This window comes from Dinoponera quadriceps, unplaced genomic scaffold (genome assembly GCF_001313825.1).
Source record: "Dinoponera quadriceps isolate SergipeBrazil2010 unplaced genomic scaffold, ASM131382v1 scaffold248, whole genome shotgun sequence".
Taxonomy (NCBI): Eukaryota; Metazoa; Arthropoda; class Insecta; order Hymenoptera; family Formicidae; genus Dinoponera; species Dinoponera quadriceps.
The window spans coordinates 902776-919596 of record NW_014554606.1 but is presented as its reverse complement, the minus strand read 5'-3'; the positions used below and the strand labels follow the sequence as shown (position 1 = coordinate 919596).

General features: G+C 44.6%; 3 protein-coding genes across 3 annotated transcripts; 2 read left to right on the top strand and 1 right to left on the bottom strand.

The window, feature by feature from the left end:
* The first annotated feature begins 2415 nt into the window (after positions 1-2415).
* On the top strand, positions 2416-4653 carry LOC106752281 (protein KBP homolog). Its single transcript, XM_014633857.1, has one exon. The coding sequence runs from the start codon at positions 2549-2551 to the stop codon at positions 4076-4078; it is 1530 nt and encodes a 509-aa protein (XP_014489343.1). The 5' UTR covers positions 2416-2548; the 3' UTR covers positions 4079-4653.
* Positions 4654-5796: 1143 nt separating this feature from the next.
* Positions 5797-7449, top strand: LOC106752270. The gene is made up of 2 exons (XM_014633839.1): positions 5797-5836; positions 5912-7449. Exons 1-2 carry the CDS (start codon positions 5797-5799, stop codon positions 7447-7449), a joined length of 1578 nt encoding a protein of 525 aa, XP_014489325.1.
* Positions 7450-9064: 1615 nt separating this feature from the next.
* Positions 9065-14639, bottom strand: LOC106752279 (bromodomain-containing protein 4). Its single transcript, XM_014633855.1, has 3 exons — positions 14548-14639; positions 10040-13167; positions 9065-9359 (listed from the first exon to the last, which is right to left on the bottom strand). The coding sequence occupies exons 1-3, from the start codon at positions 14563-14565 to the stop codon at positions 9188-9190; spliced, it is 3318 nt and encodes a 1105-aa protein (XP_014489341.1). The 5' UTR covers positions 14566-14639; the 3' UTR covers positions 9065-9187.
* Between the last annotated feature and the right edge of the window lie 2182 nt (positions 14640-16821).

The following is a 16821-nucleotide window of genomic DNA, read 5'->3' as shown; positions in this document are numbered from 1 at the left end:
CGGTATTCATAGTGAAATCTTATATTTAAGACCGTCTTAGGTTTATTTTCAAATGCTCTATGGTTCATTTCATTGGCTACAAAGTATCTGTGGATAAATCCAAGACGGTCTTATATATAAGATTTAACTGTGAATATCAGTCTATGACTCTTGCAGATCTGCGAACGGGATTCTGTAATAGTCTACCGACAATTATCGAATCGACGCGTGTCGTTGCGTGTCATTGCGTGTTATTGCCGTTTGTTATAGATTGCGTTCGGGAATTCCCACCGTGTGCACACCGCTGGTACGCTGGTCGCCCGGAAATACTCAGTGTGGTTCAATGTGCATTCATGTGCATCGTTCGGAAATTCTCCGAGTGAGGCACACCGTATATCACCCAACCGCTCGACGACGAAAAAAAACAAAGAAAATCGGTGTGAGTCGGCGGGTTACTATCTAGTTACTTCCTCTCTTATTCTACCTTTTATTACTTTCCCACTAAAATCACGAAAACACGCCACGAGTGGGATTCCCTCAACGCAACTTCGTCCGATATGAGACTCTCTCGTAGATCTATTCGCGAAATTTTGTAACCGTCTACTGTCCGACAACTATCGAATCGGCACGTGTCGTTGCGCAACCTTTTGCCATATGTTATACCCGAACAACGACATATTCCCTAGCCGACAATTGGGGGACAACTAGTTACACATTCCCGCTATCGGGGCTTAATTCTTTAATCGTATACGAAACTAATCTCACGAACTCAAGAATCTCTGAGATGTATCAGTTCGTAACTATTCGTACACGTAATTTCGTGAATGATGTCTCACGAATGTACTGCTTTTACGGAAAAGTACGTTCATTGGATATCACACGCAAGTTGCGCACATAAATTTACGGCCACTTCTGCCCAGCAGGACGCGGCAACGTTTGCCGCACGGCAAGGTGCGACGCGGTAGCCAATAAACTTTCAGTTCTTGTGGAAAAATGGGGAACGTTGAATGTTACCGCGTCGCTTTTTGCCGCGCGGCCCGCATTTTGTGGGCAGGAGCCATTAAAGTTCTCGCAGCCGGCGCGACATTCAATGAGCGTATTATCATACGAAAATTTACGCAGAATCGAAAGTCTTTATTGTTACCTCGTCGGTACGTTAATCCTAGTCTACGACAGACGCTTTAAGCTTTAAGCGGGAAGCACCCACTTCGGCATAGCGCATAACGCATGGCGCATAAGAAGGCGAGCCAATCAGGATCCTTCGTTTTCCATCGTAAGGATAGAAACATAGGACTCCGATTGGTCATTTTATGGGTCATGTTAATGCGTGCATAATTACATTATGTCGAAGTATGTGCCTTCCGCTCAAAGTGTTAAAAGAAATCGACCAATCACAATCGAATTATAGAAGAATAATCAATTGTGATCGGTCAATTTCTTCAAGCTTAAAGCTCAAATTCTCATAGTAGACCCCGCTTTCGCTGTCATCAGCCTTTATTGACCTCCGACTTGCGTTTACGACTCCGGCTGTGTTCCAATATTCACTGACAGCGGTGAAAATCTATAGTATACACACAACATGAACTATAGATTTTCTCGGTCGGAAACAGTTCTGACGATTTTTCTACGGAGGTCCTATCTTTCTTTCATTCGACTCGGACACAGAAACTGACCTCGGTTACGTGAAGGCACGAATCCAAAGCCACGTGCTGTGCGCATATGCGGTGCGAACTTCGGGCGCTTTCGACCGTTAGAAGGAAACAGACATATACCACGTCACGACTATCTATTTATCTTCTACTCTCTTCCGGGCGAGTTCGCCGCGATACAGCGTTCGCCCTGAGCTCGTCACGGATAGTAGATGACGTAGGTGTATGTCTATCTCCCTCTAACGGCCGAAAGCGCCCGAAGTTCGGAGCGTACGCGGCTTTGTGCGCGCCAAACCCTCGCGTATTGTGCCGGTTATCGGCCTTGAACACACTTTCGGTGCTAGCATTCTCCTTCCACGTCTACATGTTTTAATACCTTCTGCATACAGTTCGCGGAAATACTTGCCGCGCGACAAGAAACCGACGCGGCGGGTCGATAAACTTTCAGGTTTCGTGGAAAAACGGCACGTTGATTGGCTACCGCGTCGCTTCTTGCGCTCCGCGCGGCAGCGTTGTACTGTAGGCCTGCGTCCTCGTTTATGATTGTCTCTTGACTGATCGGAAGAAGAGATGCTGACAATTTATGATTGGTTAAGAGTGGCAAAACACAATCGACAGTCGTTAGTATGATATGGGTATGAATATCAATCAATATAGACAAACATATCCTTGGAAATCCTCTATTTACCCCGAAGGCACATTCCTCAAAATTACCACGTATAACAATAATTTGATATATATATATATATATATAAACTTGACTCGGAGAGCTTATTGATATCGTTTATCAACATACTTCTCGAAGAACATGTCCCTGAAAGCTACAGACGAACCGAAATGCGAGTCAGGTAATAAAGTAATGTCTGAAAAATCACACAATACTTACGGAATAATCTTTTAATATTTGTTTAACATTATTCATGAAAGGGGAGTTGGTCGAGAGTTCCAAGAGTTTTGGAAATACGATGATAAATCCCAGCGAGGAATTTCTGGAAATTTTCACATCGTCATACGTGTTCAGTAGAACGCCGAGTGAACTCAACAAAAAACAAATTAGAACAATGGAGACGAAGATAAGTAAATTGTTTCATAAAGCAATCAACTTGGGAACTACCAAGTTCGATGATATTGTAACTCTTGCACACACTTATCTGAATATAAGTCGTGTATACGTTTCGTCAGATGGGAAGGAAAAACTATATATTGCCAGAGACAGTGTTCTAAATTGTTTGAGCCTGTTAAAAGATAAAGAGCTCGATCGCAAATCTATTCTGCTAGCTTTAAACGCATACAGCTTATTAGGCTCTATTTATAATAAACAAAAGAAGATAGAGAAAGCTATATTAATACATGATAAAGCTGTGGAATTATGTTTGACATTTATACGAGAAAATTACAGTAATCCTGCTGATCTTAAAGACTTTGTTAATATGTCACCTACAAAGTTACCTCATGAGCTGCAAAATACATATATATTTATTTTGCAGTCGTTGATAGATTTACATGCGTGTATGGGGCCAAAAAATAATCACTATCTAATAACATGCAGTCACATGCTTTTGGTTGCTGAATTTGACACACTATCGGAATCTGAGAAAGCTCTTAGCTGGATTCGAACGGCAATAACGTTATGCAATTATTTTCTAATGTACAACCGTTTCCGCGAGGCTAGAAATCATCTTAGTGCTGCAGTTTTTGTAAAGAAAGTTTTTATCGATAAAGCGTGCAAAAATGTCATAAGACTTTCCTCCGAAGCGTACGATTTGAATGAACAGAACAGCATCGCATTTACATTAATTGCTACGTTTAGGGCGAAGTACGGAATCACGCTTTTGCGCAGATCGGCTGAACGATTGCTACGGTTAGAAAAAGACGAAGACTCTGCGACTGACAGTGTAAAATCAGAATTTGCGAGAAATTCTAAGAAACAGGTGTCGCAGAAATTATTATTATTCCCCAAAGTAGAAGAGGAACAGTCAGATTCAAATATGTACCTACCGATCACGGCTGAATACATCTCAAGTTATTCTGATGCCAAAGAAATATTTGCAATGGTTCTGAAATTGCTCCATGATAGACGTTTGTATTTTAGTGCCGACAAAGATATGAAAACGTATATGACAGTTATACACGACATCTGTAACGCGTACAAATATATGGCATTTTATGAACAGGATGCGTACGGCCGAATCACATTACAAAATCGGCGAATAGAAATTTTATCGAATGCTGTAAGAAACGTACGCAGGACTGATCGTAACATGTTGAAACATCTACGGCTTCAACTGGCAATTGTTTATTCAACTCTGGTAGATATAAATATTGAAAATATCCCATTTAAAGCTGCCCCATTATATATGCGACGAAGATATGATACAATTAATGCCAATATTGACGAACTATTAGCGAAAGGCTTGATGAATTTACAAAAGTACATGCAATGTGAATAGTCCTGATAGATAAGTGCGAGTTTGATAGCAAGTTCCTCATTAACAAAAATATGCTTAATTTATATTCTCCGCAGTAAAAAATAAGAGAGAAACGAGATCATCAATGTTTATAAGAGTACATTCGAAAGAAACTTGTGCGAGGAAATTGAATATATTATACTATGCTTATATTTGTGTGTATATTGAATATTGAATAGATTAATATTGCGTAACGAATTTATTGTTTTTGTAAGAAAATATAGTTGGTAATTATTTAGATGATACGAAATGTCCTAAAATCACCTTGGATATGCTTAGGAAGCCCTTTAGGAAGTGCTTAGCAGTATTCTGCAGAAACTTCAAACATCTTCCAGATGACTTTGGTATTTATCTTTTGCTACTTAGGTATTTGTTTCATCCCGAAGACAAGAAAATGCTTAAACAGAGTGGCTATAACTGAGTAGAATGGCCCTGTGTGTGAAAAGTGCGTTTTACACGAATAAAACAGTATGATATGTAATGTAAAATTCAAAGATTTAATTTATGTGTTTCTCTAACAAATTGATTAAAATACGTGTCATCAAATATTTTTTACACACACGGGCTGCGGAATACTTTGCTTCAAAATTGTTTAAGTTATTACATCGAATAATTTACTCTAAGAATAATTCATTCCAATTCGAAACTTATTTATACCAAATTTGCTGTAAGATAAATAATTAGAAAATGTTCTCTTGTAATTCGTGATAAAAAGCTTATACGAATTTAATATATAATTTCAACGTGTATAATCTGTTATGCTTCTATTAGTTAAAACCATATTACAGAAACTTATATTTTATTATAATAGGAATTTGTCACATCAATATATGCAGTAAAGTTCATTTAATATTTCTACCTACCACTTCATTTTCTTTTCCTACCACTTGGTTTTGTTTTTATAGCTAATATATAAATGAACTTGTGAAAGAGTGTGCACTTCAACAATTCGAATTATTTGTTTTAATCGTCAAGAAACAAGATATTGCGAATAAATAAAAAAGAAAAAGAACGATACAATACATTAAAATTATACATGTGTGTAGATGGAATAAAATACTTAATATAATAATATTTTACTGGTATCTTTTTTTGTTTTGTCTTCACTATTATTTTTTTCTTATTCCTGTGTATTTATTTGTTTTATTTTCTTCTCTCTCTCCTTGTCCATCGCACGTATATATAGTTCTATTTTTTATCTTTAACTAAAATTATATTTCAATTTATGCTGGCTTAATATATCGATAATGCGTTGTTTTTCATACGAGTCATTCGATTTTTTGTTTTAAGTAGGTTGGTTATTTAAAAATTCTTCCTTGGTATTTTCAGTTTGTCTGTTTCCTTTATATTCAAACCCGATCCGCCTCAATAGTAAGTCGGGCGATCTTCTATTTTCAAATAACCAAACGAATATTCAGTGTATGTTCTGCACATCTTGTCGTGTAAACACAGACTAGAGTTGTAAATAGACTGGTTTTGGCGACTGGTTTTGCGATGTAAAGCTTGAATGTAATTGGATATAAAACTAACCGATAGGGCAACGTATTCGTGGAAATCGCCTATTTAATTCTAACGTGGCACACATGTGGCTCAAAGTGGCGACACATGTTGTACGTATAATAAATAATTTCATAACTTGATAGTAACAGAGAACTTTTTTTAAATCAATATCGACCGTTATAAGATATTTCTCGAAGAGGATGTCCATCAAAGCTATAGGCGAGCCAGGATGCAGTTCAGGTAGTAGAAAAATAATAAGTTCGAGAGATCGCGCAACATATGCGGCATAACCTTTCATTATATTATTTTGTTCAGAATCAGTTATGGAAAAGGAGAAAAAGAGAGATTTCGAAAACATGACGATAAGCCCCAGCCCGGAAATTTTAAAAACTTGCACAGTGTCATACACATTTACCGGTAAGGCAATAAATTTTGACAAGAGGCTGCTAAAAAAATTGGAAACGCAGATTAAATCGTTTCATAAAACAATCAGTTCAGAAAATACGAAATTAGATGACATCGTGACTCTCGCACAAACGCATTACAACATATGCGAAGCATACTTTATTATTATGTTGAATGAGAAAGACAAACAATTGAATGCTATAGAGAATATTAAATATTGTCTGAGACTGTTGAAAGATAAAGAGCTGAATTGCAAATCTATTTTGATAGCTTTAAACGGGCATAACCTTTTAGGTTCTATTTATACTAGACAAAAGAATGCAGAGAAAGCTATATCAATATATGACAAAGCTGTTGATTTATATTCAGCGTATATGCAAGAAAAAAACGAGTATGGCACTCCTATTGATCTTCAAAACATTATTTATGAAAAAACCGCAAGGCTAAACGGTTATCAGAAGCTGACAGATGTATATATTATTATTTTACAGTCCTTAACAACCCAACATAAGCTCATGGGATCGTCGAATGAATGTAGCTTTATTATGCGCAGTCATATGCTTTTGCTCACTCAGTTCCATCAGTTGACAAAGAATAAACTGTATTTCAACTGGATTCATTCAGCGACATTGATATGCAAATTTTTGCTAAGGCACTGCCGCTTCAAGGAAGCCTTAAGTCATCTTAATGTTGCAAGTTTTGTGAAAAGGACTCACCTTCATATAGATTATACAGAGCAGCCAAGCAAACAAGGATCATCCAAAGAAGAGTCTTCTTCGAGCGATCTTCTTGAGCAAAGCAAGAAGGCGCGGAGAATACTTGTATTAGAGTGGGCCAATTATGGAATTACGCTCTTACGTAGATCGGCCGAACGATTGCTACGGTTACAGAAAGACGAAAATGTAGAAATGAATAAATCAGAATCCTCAAGGAAGTCGAAGAAACAGCCGCAGAAATTACTATTATTTACCGAAATAGAGAAAGAATATTCGATCCTAAATACATACCATTCAATAACGGATAAGTACATCTCGGATTACGACGGCGCTAGAGAAACGTTTTTGCTTGTTCTGAGAATGCTCAACGATATACAGGATGAACAGGAGACCGAGGACATTTCTATATTAGCTAAACTAAAAATATGTAAGGTGTACAAGTACATGTCACTCTATGAACAGAATACAATGAGCCAAATCGTGTTGCAAAATCGACAAATACACGTTCTACCGCTTCTCATGCAAGTACCGAAGGCACAACGTATCTTATCTAGATACATACGGCTTCAATTTGCACTTACTCATTCAAGTCTGGTAGAAACACATATTGGAATGTTGGAAATGGTCGATCCAACGTATGCGCCTCGAAGATGTACTGCTGTTAATGAGGAAATTGACTTTCACCTTGAAAAAGGCTTAAAGTATTTACAAAAGTATGTGCAAAATGAATAGCTCTGACAGATAAATGCAGAGTTGGGAAGTTACTCGTTCGTTTAACGTCGTTACTTTTTATCTTTTTTTTTTTTTTTCAATAACGATTTAGTAACGACATGCGTGATTATCTTCATTAGTAACAATAACGATAAGGCAATTATAAATTTTTCTGGGCGATGTAACAAACGTAATCGTTAGTTTGCGTACGTACAATACTAGTTTTAGAAAGTAACGCGTCACCTCTTATAATTGTTCATAGAATAATTTTATACTTTGATTTGAAAATTATTAATAATGTGCTAATAATGCTAAACAATGCAATACTGAAGAGTGATTTTTTAAAGAATCTGTATAGGAAATTGAGTATTTAAATTTCATTTTAATTCATTCTTTGTCTTTTAATTATTTTATATAAAAAAAAAGAAGAAGAAAATGTAAAAATATAAATTTAAGTAAAGTAGCATATAAAATAAATTAGTATTTTGTAAAATATTTTCTGGTTTATTCCTCGTTATTTTCTTTGAGATTTTATTTACGTATTTGTTCTACTAACTTCCCTTTCTCTTTCTGTTTGTACATGTTTCTGTTTCTGTTCTGTTTGTACATGTTTCTATTTCTGTTCTGTTTGTACATATTCTGGTTGTACATTATTCGGCTTTTCACTTGTAATTGAAATTTGATTTGGTCTATTTCATTTTATACTAACTTCATTTGTTGATAATACTGCCGTATGGTTTTTCAATTAAGTTTTCCGACTTCTTCGTTTTAATTAGTTTAGCCGACCGTTTTTATCTTGTGTATTTTATTATTTATTTTCAATAAATTTCTTTTGTGATTTTGTGATCGAATCAATCGTAGATCGTGCAACTTTCTATTGGCAAACAGCCAAGCGAATATTTAGTGCATTTTTTATGTATCTTGCTTAACACGTTGAGTGCCACGCGCATTTCGGAGGAAATCTCGTTCAGGCCAAAAAATTAAAATTTTTTGATAAGAAATATTTAAGTATATTAATTATACGATCCTGAAATTACTTATTAAACTATGTAATTTTTTTAGTTTTATATCGTACTTTATACTGTCAGTCACCGGTGACTGACGTGGCATTCAACGTGTTAAATAACGCAAAACGATTCTTTTATATATATATATATATATATATATATATATATATACGGTAAATAAACTATTATATATATGTATATATATATATATATATACGGTAAATAAACTAAACTCAGGAAAGACTGCGTTTTTATTTTGTATAAAAAAGTACAAAATCATTTATATATATATACATAATAATACATAATTAAGATATCTACAAAGATGCTTATAAATTTGAAACTATTTGCCACGTGGCAAATCCGTTATTCTGGTCGTGACATCCCTTGCTTTTGCGAGACGATCAAGTTTCGAGAAGTATGTTGTTTTTATATATTTTCATTATTGTGTTTATTACTATAATTTATAATAAGCATAACCGTGCACTCTCAGGATGATTTCGTTTTCTTCTTTTCCTCTTTATTACAAACATATGTGACAACAAAAGCATCGCAAAATATAACATATTTCTAGTCACTTAGAAATATTTATTTTACCATGATGTAAAGAGAATAAGTCTCCCTCCCCCCTCCCGACAGCACGGTATATTTATTAAAATTATAATGGAAACCCAAAAGAAAAGAAATGTTCTGTACGCGGCCACGGATTCTGTTTCTTGACAGCTTGAGCTTTGTTTACAAGACAACGTCAATTATAGAGTTAAGGAATCATAGAAGGAATCGTCGATAGAGCCGGCGCCGTCGGAGTTGCTCTCGGCAGCGTCCACGAATGCCGTCGAGAGATCGCCGGCCAGTTTGCTGACGGATCGGGAGGTCACGTCGTACATGAAGATCTCCTTGTCACCCTGACCGTCGTTTCTTGGCCTGAAACAGCACGTTGAGTGAATTCAAGTGAAAGCGTGGAACATCGCGAATTCCTCGCCTTCAACTTTCGAGTGGATTCACGAGTGGCAGACGAGGCCACCGATGATAATACGAGAGGATCGCGCACAGGGAAGGCACTATAACAAGTGACGCGATACGTAGAGGACATGAGCAGAAAAGTCTCCAAATTGCAGTATTACTTAACCTAGATAATGAAATATCACGATCTAATTTTTCTCAAAATCTACGAGATGTACGAGGAATTGATTAAAATCCCCCGTAATCTAGTTAGTTTGTTGTTAGAAGGACCCGTGACACGCGAGACGCGCGGGGAAAGCAGAAGACAAGTTTAAATATCCGCACAACTTAACACGGAGGAATTTCGTGCGCCGCGCAGCATCGAAGAAGCGATGGAAGAAGGCAGGCTCTTTCCTCGGATGCGAAGAAACGCAAAGACGCAAGTCGATTCTCCTAGAAAGTCGCGTTAGAAAATCAGCAATGATTGTGCAATAGTCGCCGCCGGCAGCAATAAAAGCGGTAAAAAGTTCTTGCAGGACCGGTTCGGCCGAGAGAGAGAGAGAGAGACAAGACTCCGAATGTCCGGGCGTTAAATGGAAACGAGGAGTTACGCAGGAGGAGGAGAGGCTGGTTACGCTCTCGGTAATCAAGAGCGCACTCACATGGTCACCAGGAGCACGACCGACTGCCGCTCCGGTTCGGTGCGGCTCTCCTGCTCGAGCCATTTCTTGTAGTTCTCCTCGGTGGGCCTCTTCACGAGCTGCTTGAGGGTGTCGCCGGCGAGGAACCTGACCGGCTGCGCGTCGCCGGCCTTCCTGCCCTGCCGCTCGATCTCCTCCCCCTCCTCGGGAAAGTCGTAGTCGACCGGCGCCAGCACCACGACGCTCGAGATCCTACGGCCGTTGAGCTCCGGCACGTCCGGGATCGGGAAGGACGCGCCGCTCACTTTGAGCGGCAAGTAACGATTGTATTGAGCGATGTCGCGCTCTCCCACGGACACCGGCTCGAGCTGGGTCGCGTCGTCCCGTATGTGCTGCTCCGCCACCGCCTGCCCCTGCTCCGTATTCGGATCAAAGCGTACTACTTTCATCTCCACACCGCCGGGCCGCAGAGTCGCTTGCTCGAACTTGGTGCTAGCAGTGGTGCCGGCGGTGGTCGCCTTCTTCGCCGTGACGTTCCGCTGACTCGTCTCCGTCGTCGGCCCCCTGACGATCGCCGGCACGGGCTCGCTGCCGGCGGCAACGGCGGCCCCGCCCCCGGCGCCGTAGAAATTCGCCAGGGCCTCCGGCGGTAGTTTCTCGATCGGTATGTCGCCGATCTTGTCGTAATCGAGGATCTGGATGTCGGCGTTACCCAAAATTCCGGAGCTCAGCAGTTGCTCCCTGATGTCGTCCGGCACTTCGTCCGGCAGGTTGGCGATGTTCTCCTTGATCTTGGCCTCCTTCTTCGGGGAGAGCGTCGTGGTGGTCGGCGCCTCGGTAGTGCTGGTTGTAGTACTGGTTGTCGTCGTCGTCGTCGTAGTCGGCAGGAAGCTCCTCACGGTCGATGGTGAGTCGAAGTTCTCGGACGGGCTCACCGGGGTCGCGTAAATCTTCTGTCCGGGATTGTTCTGCGGCCGGCCGCCCCATATCGATGGCTGCTGAAGCGGAGCCGCGTGCGGCCGTTGTTGCGGCAGGTTCTGCGAGAGATAACTCGGCTGAGCTTGATAAGACTGCTGCTGATGCAAAGTATCACCGGGAACGAAATGACTCGGCGGTGTCCTGGGGAGTTGTTGGGAATCGTGAAGAGCGTTGGGCGGTTGCGCGGAGACGTACTGGCTCTGGGAGATTTCGGGGTACACGGTTGGCTGCACCACGGCGGGATTCGGCGGGAAAGGACCGGGATGAAGAGGATTCTCCCTGATCGCGTAATGCTGCTCCAGCTTCGGGACCGCCTTGAAGATCTCACCGTCCGGGTGTTGCGGCGGCAACTGCGGCTGATTGTACTTGAGTTGCGCGCGATATCGCTGTTCCTGAAGAAGCTTCTGCTCTTGTTCCTGCTTCCGTCTGCGTTGCTCCTGCAGACGCTGCTGTTCCTGCAGTCGCTGCTGTTCCTGCAGACGCTGCTGTTCCTGCAACCGTTGTTGCTCCTGCAGCCGTTGCTGTTCTTGCAAACGTTGCTGCTCTTGGAGTCTCTGGTGTTCCTGCTGCCTCTGCTGCTCGACCAATCTCTGTTGCTCGATCTGCCTCTGCTGCTCCAACAATCGTTGGTGTTCCTGAAGCCGCTGGTGTTCCCGTTGCTTCAGCAGCTCCTGCTGCCTTCGTTGCTCGTGGTAACGCTGCTTCTCCTGTTCCTGTTGCTTGAACGGTGGCAGTGACTGCGGCGGCGGTAGTTCCGCGTTGAAGTTGCTCGGTCTGATGGACAACGGTTGCTGGGGCGGTTCCGGGTTGAAGTTGCTCGGTCTGATGGACAACGGTTGCTGGGGCGGTTCCGCGTTGAAGTTGCTCGGTCTGACGGACAACGGTTGCTGGGGCGGTTCCGGATTGAAGTTGCTCGGTCTGACGGACAACGGTTGCTGGGACGGTTCCGGGTTGAAGTTGCTCGGTCTGACGGACAACGGTTGCTGGGGCGGTTCCGGGTTGAAGTTGCTCGGCCTGACGGACAACGGTTGCTGGGGCGGTTCCGCCCCGTTAAAACTGGCCTGCGGCAACGGCTGATTCTGCAGGTGCACACTCTGATGCGACACCGACAGGGTGGGCGGGAATCCCGGTTGTTGAGGGTGATTGATGCTGACGCGATGCGGCGGGCCGAAGTTGTTGAACGGGGCGCGTTGCTGCACCTCCGGTAGACCCTGGATCGTTATCGGATGCCGCTGCGGCGGTCTCGGCGGCGGCGTGTTTCTCAGTAACGCTTGCTGAGAGGGGAATCCCTGTTGATGCTGCTGCAGTTGTTGCTGCAGCTGCTGCTGCTGATGCAGGAAATTCGGCGGTGGTTGCTGCAGCGCCTGCTGCGGAGCGAACACGGAGTTAACGACGCGCTGTTGCGGAAAGGCGGGCGGCACCCGCGCGGGATGCACCGGCTGCAGCGGCTGGTACGGGCCGTGCTGTCTCTTCGGCGCCCCCGGCGAGGCGGCCGGCTTGCCGCGCTGCACGACCGGCGCCTCGTGGTCGCTGCGTTTGCTGTGACTGTTCGGCGGCACTTGATCGGTGCCGAAGGTGACGCGTATGCCGCTGCTGCCGGAGTGATACACCTCGCTGTCGGGTCTGATGATGGCGCGCAGAGTCGTCGAGGGTTCCGGCGCCGGCGTCGCCGTGTACGTCGGTTCTTCCGGCCGGGAGTCCTCCGGCTTGACCACCTCGTGATCCTCCACCGGAGTTAACGCCGGAACCGGCGGGTCGTATACGACCCGACTCTTCTCGCCGTATCCCTTCTTCTTCTCGTACTTCACGTAGAACACCTGGATCGGCTCCTTGGTCGGCCGTGCCGGAAGCGTCGGCGGCACCGGAGTCGGCAGGGACTCGTTGGATTCTTTGATGATGATCTCGATGATCGGCTCAGGCTCCGTCGGGTAGTAGCTCAGCGGGCTCTCTTCGTAGAGATCGTCGCTCTTCGAGCTCGCCAGCGGGTTGTACAGGGGATCCCGCTGGGAGTACTGTACTATCGGCTCCATCTGCACCGCGTACGGCGGCAGGCGGCCGCCCTTTCGCAGGTGGAAGGCGAGCTGCTGCCGCTTGTCGCGACTCTTCGACGACGAGCTCTCCTCTTTGGCGATGGTCGCGGCGACGAGGAGGAGCGCCGCCGCCGGAAGCGTCTGGAAAGGGAAGACGAATCGCGGCGAATTGGCGGTTGGCACTGCTTTGTTCCCCTTTTTTTTTTATATCACGGCAGCGACGTCAACTCGACTGTATTGATATAACGACAGGGCTGTAATTTGCGTTTCTGCATAAATGATTCAAAATCCGACGGGCTTTGTGCCCGTAATTTCAACCTCCGCGCGGAATAACGCGCGCGTTCGTATCGCTCGACGCGGCCCGCTCGATCGTCGACGTCACCGTCGTTCCAATATCATTAGCCTAGTACCCGAAATGCAAATTCACGTAAGAAGGGGGACCCCAACACGCTCTGATAACCGAGTAACCTGTTTAATAACCAGAAAACGCATCCGAGACCTTAACGGGCCGATCAATTGGTATGCTAGCGAGAATCGAGGAACGGTTAGCCTGATAAGCGATTCTCAGTTGCGATCGCGCTCTCGATATGGAGAGGCCGGCTTGCCGACGTACGACGGGGACGTTTCTCGAACTGAAATCGTCCGATTTCCAAACCTCAACCGGGAGATCGCGGGCTTTTCCTTACGTTCTACCGACCGTAATTCCCGAAACATAACGTAATTCTGATACATTAAACAACGCACCGACTGCCCTTTTTTCCCGACGCAAAACTAATAAAACAAAATTGATTGGATATAATCGAGTTGAGAGAAATTAATTTGACTCCAATTAACTCAGCCACGTCACTTTTTTATTCTAATATATAGATGATTTTCTAAAAATAAAAAAAAAATATATATATATATGTGCTGACTTTTGAACATTGACTGCATTTTCATAATCAAAATGGCAAAATATTCCGGCAGACCGACAGCCGTCGCGATTACATACGCAAATACATACGAATATGCGCGAAGGAAGGATACATCGCACGATAGAGAGCACGCTTCGGCGCGTCCGATTAAGTTTTCTTTTCGGCCGAAAAAGTGGGTGAATGCGGTAGAAAGAGAGAATCCAAGATTTGAGCCGGGCGTCGCGTTTCACCTCGAGAATTCGGTGACTCTCTCGACTCCGCTGGTTAGCATATCCGAATGAGGCGGCCGCCGAGCGGCTCTCTTCCACGGCGTAACGCCTCGAGGCGGTGTGCCAAATGGCGAAAAAAAAAAAGCAGAAAAAAGAGGAAGACTCCCTCACAAGGAGGCCATTAAACCGGCCGTCAATCTCCGCGGCGATTATCGGCGAGTATCGTTGCCGGTCGCGTCCGCCGTTTATTACTGCACTTTCCCCGCGCGAACGCGAGCGCGATACGCTCGCTGATTGCGAATGATAGAACCTCGCGCGCGACACGCTCGTTACGACGAAAGTACAAGCGTTTTCATCCGCGAACGGTCGCCCTCGCGTACAAAACCCGTTATAATTACCAGTTTGGCGAACTGCATGGTCGTCGCTCTTTCGGATCTTCCTCGTGCCTATCTGGAAGAGAGGAGAGAGAAAAAGAAAGAGAGAGAGAGAGAGAGTCACGCGCGTCTACACACACACACACACACTCACGCGCGCCACACGCGCTTCACCTCGGCCTCCGCGAGTGTCTCAGTTCAGAGGCGGCTGATCCGCGACATGACACCTCGCTCGAGAGGGATCGGTCTCGTGCCTCTTGGACGATACCGAGCGGAGACTCGCATCGGAACTGAGGACAGATCGGGGCCCCAGGGGCCCCCGTTTCTCCCTACTCGATGCCACCACCACCGGCCGTCGTCGTCGTCGTCGTCAAGAAGCTCCTCTCTAATATCGAAGACGGTGGAGCACCTTTCTCCGGGCCCTCGATGCGCGCCGCCGGCGGGGTCTACGTGTCCGCAGCGTGCAGCACACGTGGACGCGTGTCTGGCTGGAAAAGACGGAAGAGAGAGAGAGAGAGAGAGAAAAAGAAGAAGAAGAACAAAGGGAAGATGCCGTCGCGCGTAGACGCGACGACGACTTTCTTCGAAGGCGCGCGCGCGGAGGGGACGATCTTACCGTACGACGTCACTTTTCCGCGACCTCCAAGGCCCATCGAAACCGAAACCCTCCTCCTTCCCTCCTTTCCTCGAGGTCGCGCGTCGAACTCTATTCGGTGAAAGAGCCGGTGGGTCTTAATGCCACCAACCGTCGAGATATTACTTTCGCTGGCCGCCGCTAAACTCGGCACTTCCTCGACCGGTGATCGTTTCCGATTTGTTCAATGATCCCAGCCCGAAAGAAAGAACCACCGGTTCGGTCATCGTTACGCGAATCACTCGCGATTATCGATGCTTTTAATTCAGAAGGTTCCCTTTAATTGGCCGACGGCTCGGTTTCCATAACGGGCGAGACAAGCAATTAAGACGGCCGCAATTATATCGTCATTAGCATTCTAGGCTTCGACTTTCCGCACGAGATTCTTTCGGAATAATAGCTGCGACCATATTCATGAACGCGCACCTCGTGAACCGCCACGAGAGAATTTTCTTAAAGGCGATACATGAATTTCGCCGTGAAGTGCAAGGCCATCGAGTGTTATCGATTTTCCCTCCCGCGCTACTATCGTCACACGATTGTGGCATTCGATTCTATCGTCCTACGTAAGATTACTTGCGCAAAAGCGCACCGTTTTAGAACCGTTCAGAAACTTATGTGCACGGACAAAATATATAGCGACGGATATCGATATATATATTGAACTTTGAACCTCGAATCTAGAACCTGTCGCTACGTACAATAACTTACATACTTCCAGATTATAGGACCATTCCGAACCGAAAAAAGAAGAAGTCCTTTCTCGCTTTGCAAATGACACGCAGATTTTCGAGCTGTTAATTAAAGAAGCTTCTACACATGGATATTTTCAATAATCGATTGAAAATTTGGCGTGTTGCTTTTGCAAAATGAACGGGGACTTTTCTCGTTCAATCCGCTCTACGCTATCGCAAAGTTTGTTCATACTGACATCCTGTATATGTATTTGAGTTTGAAGACATATTTCATATTATTTCAAGCACGCGTGCGCGTGAAATGTTGCAGAAAGATTTTTGATGTATGATCACCTGTTGCAAAAGATCTCGCACGAATAGCACAAGACGTTCCGGCCTATAAGCCGCATAAAAGTTCTTTTTTCTGCCGATGGCGAAGAGCGATGTCGAAGCCGGCGGGATCTGAGGTAACTCGCTCGTTCGCAAGGAATTACGGCGGATTGTGTACAAGTCATGTTTGCCGTTGCGAAAGGAATCGCCGAGATCTCCAGTGTAGCAGTCGAACGGAGATGACCTGGTAGAGCAGTCCTGTCGATTGCAAAAGTACTCCGCAAAAAGCGATGCAAAGTTCTCATGTTCGCACTTGCGTAATGCACCGTCGTTTCTAGATCGCGCGCGCGGTCTCGTCCAACCCGGTGATTCTCTATCGTCTTCCTGACCCTCTTACAGCGAGCCTTCGGTCGCTCGGAGAGGAAAAAAATCAGGACGAGCCGGGTTGCGCCAGAGGAGCGGGAGGACGAGAATCGTATAAATTTCGAAAGCCGCTGGAATCCGCGGCTACTGCTCGATCGAATCTGTGGGTTCTTTTTTTTTCTTCTTTATTATCTCGGATATTAATTAATCTCGGGGACGATGTCCAGCATTGGCGGCGATACTTTGGAGTATCTGGCGAACATCCAGGCGTCGTCGGCGAGATTCGTCGTCGCGCGT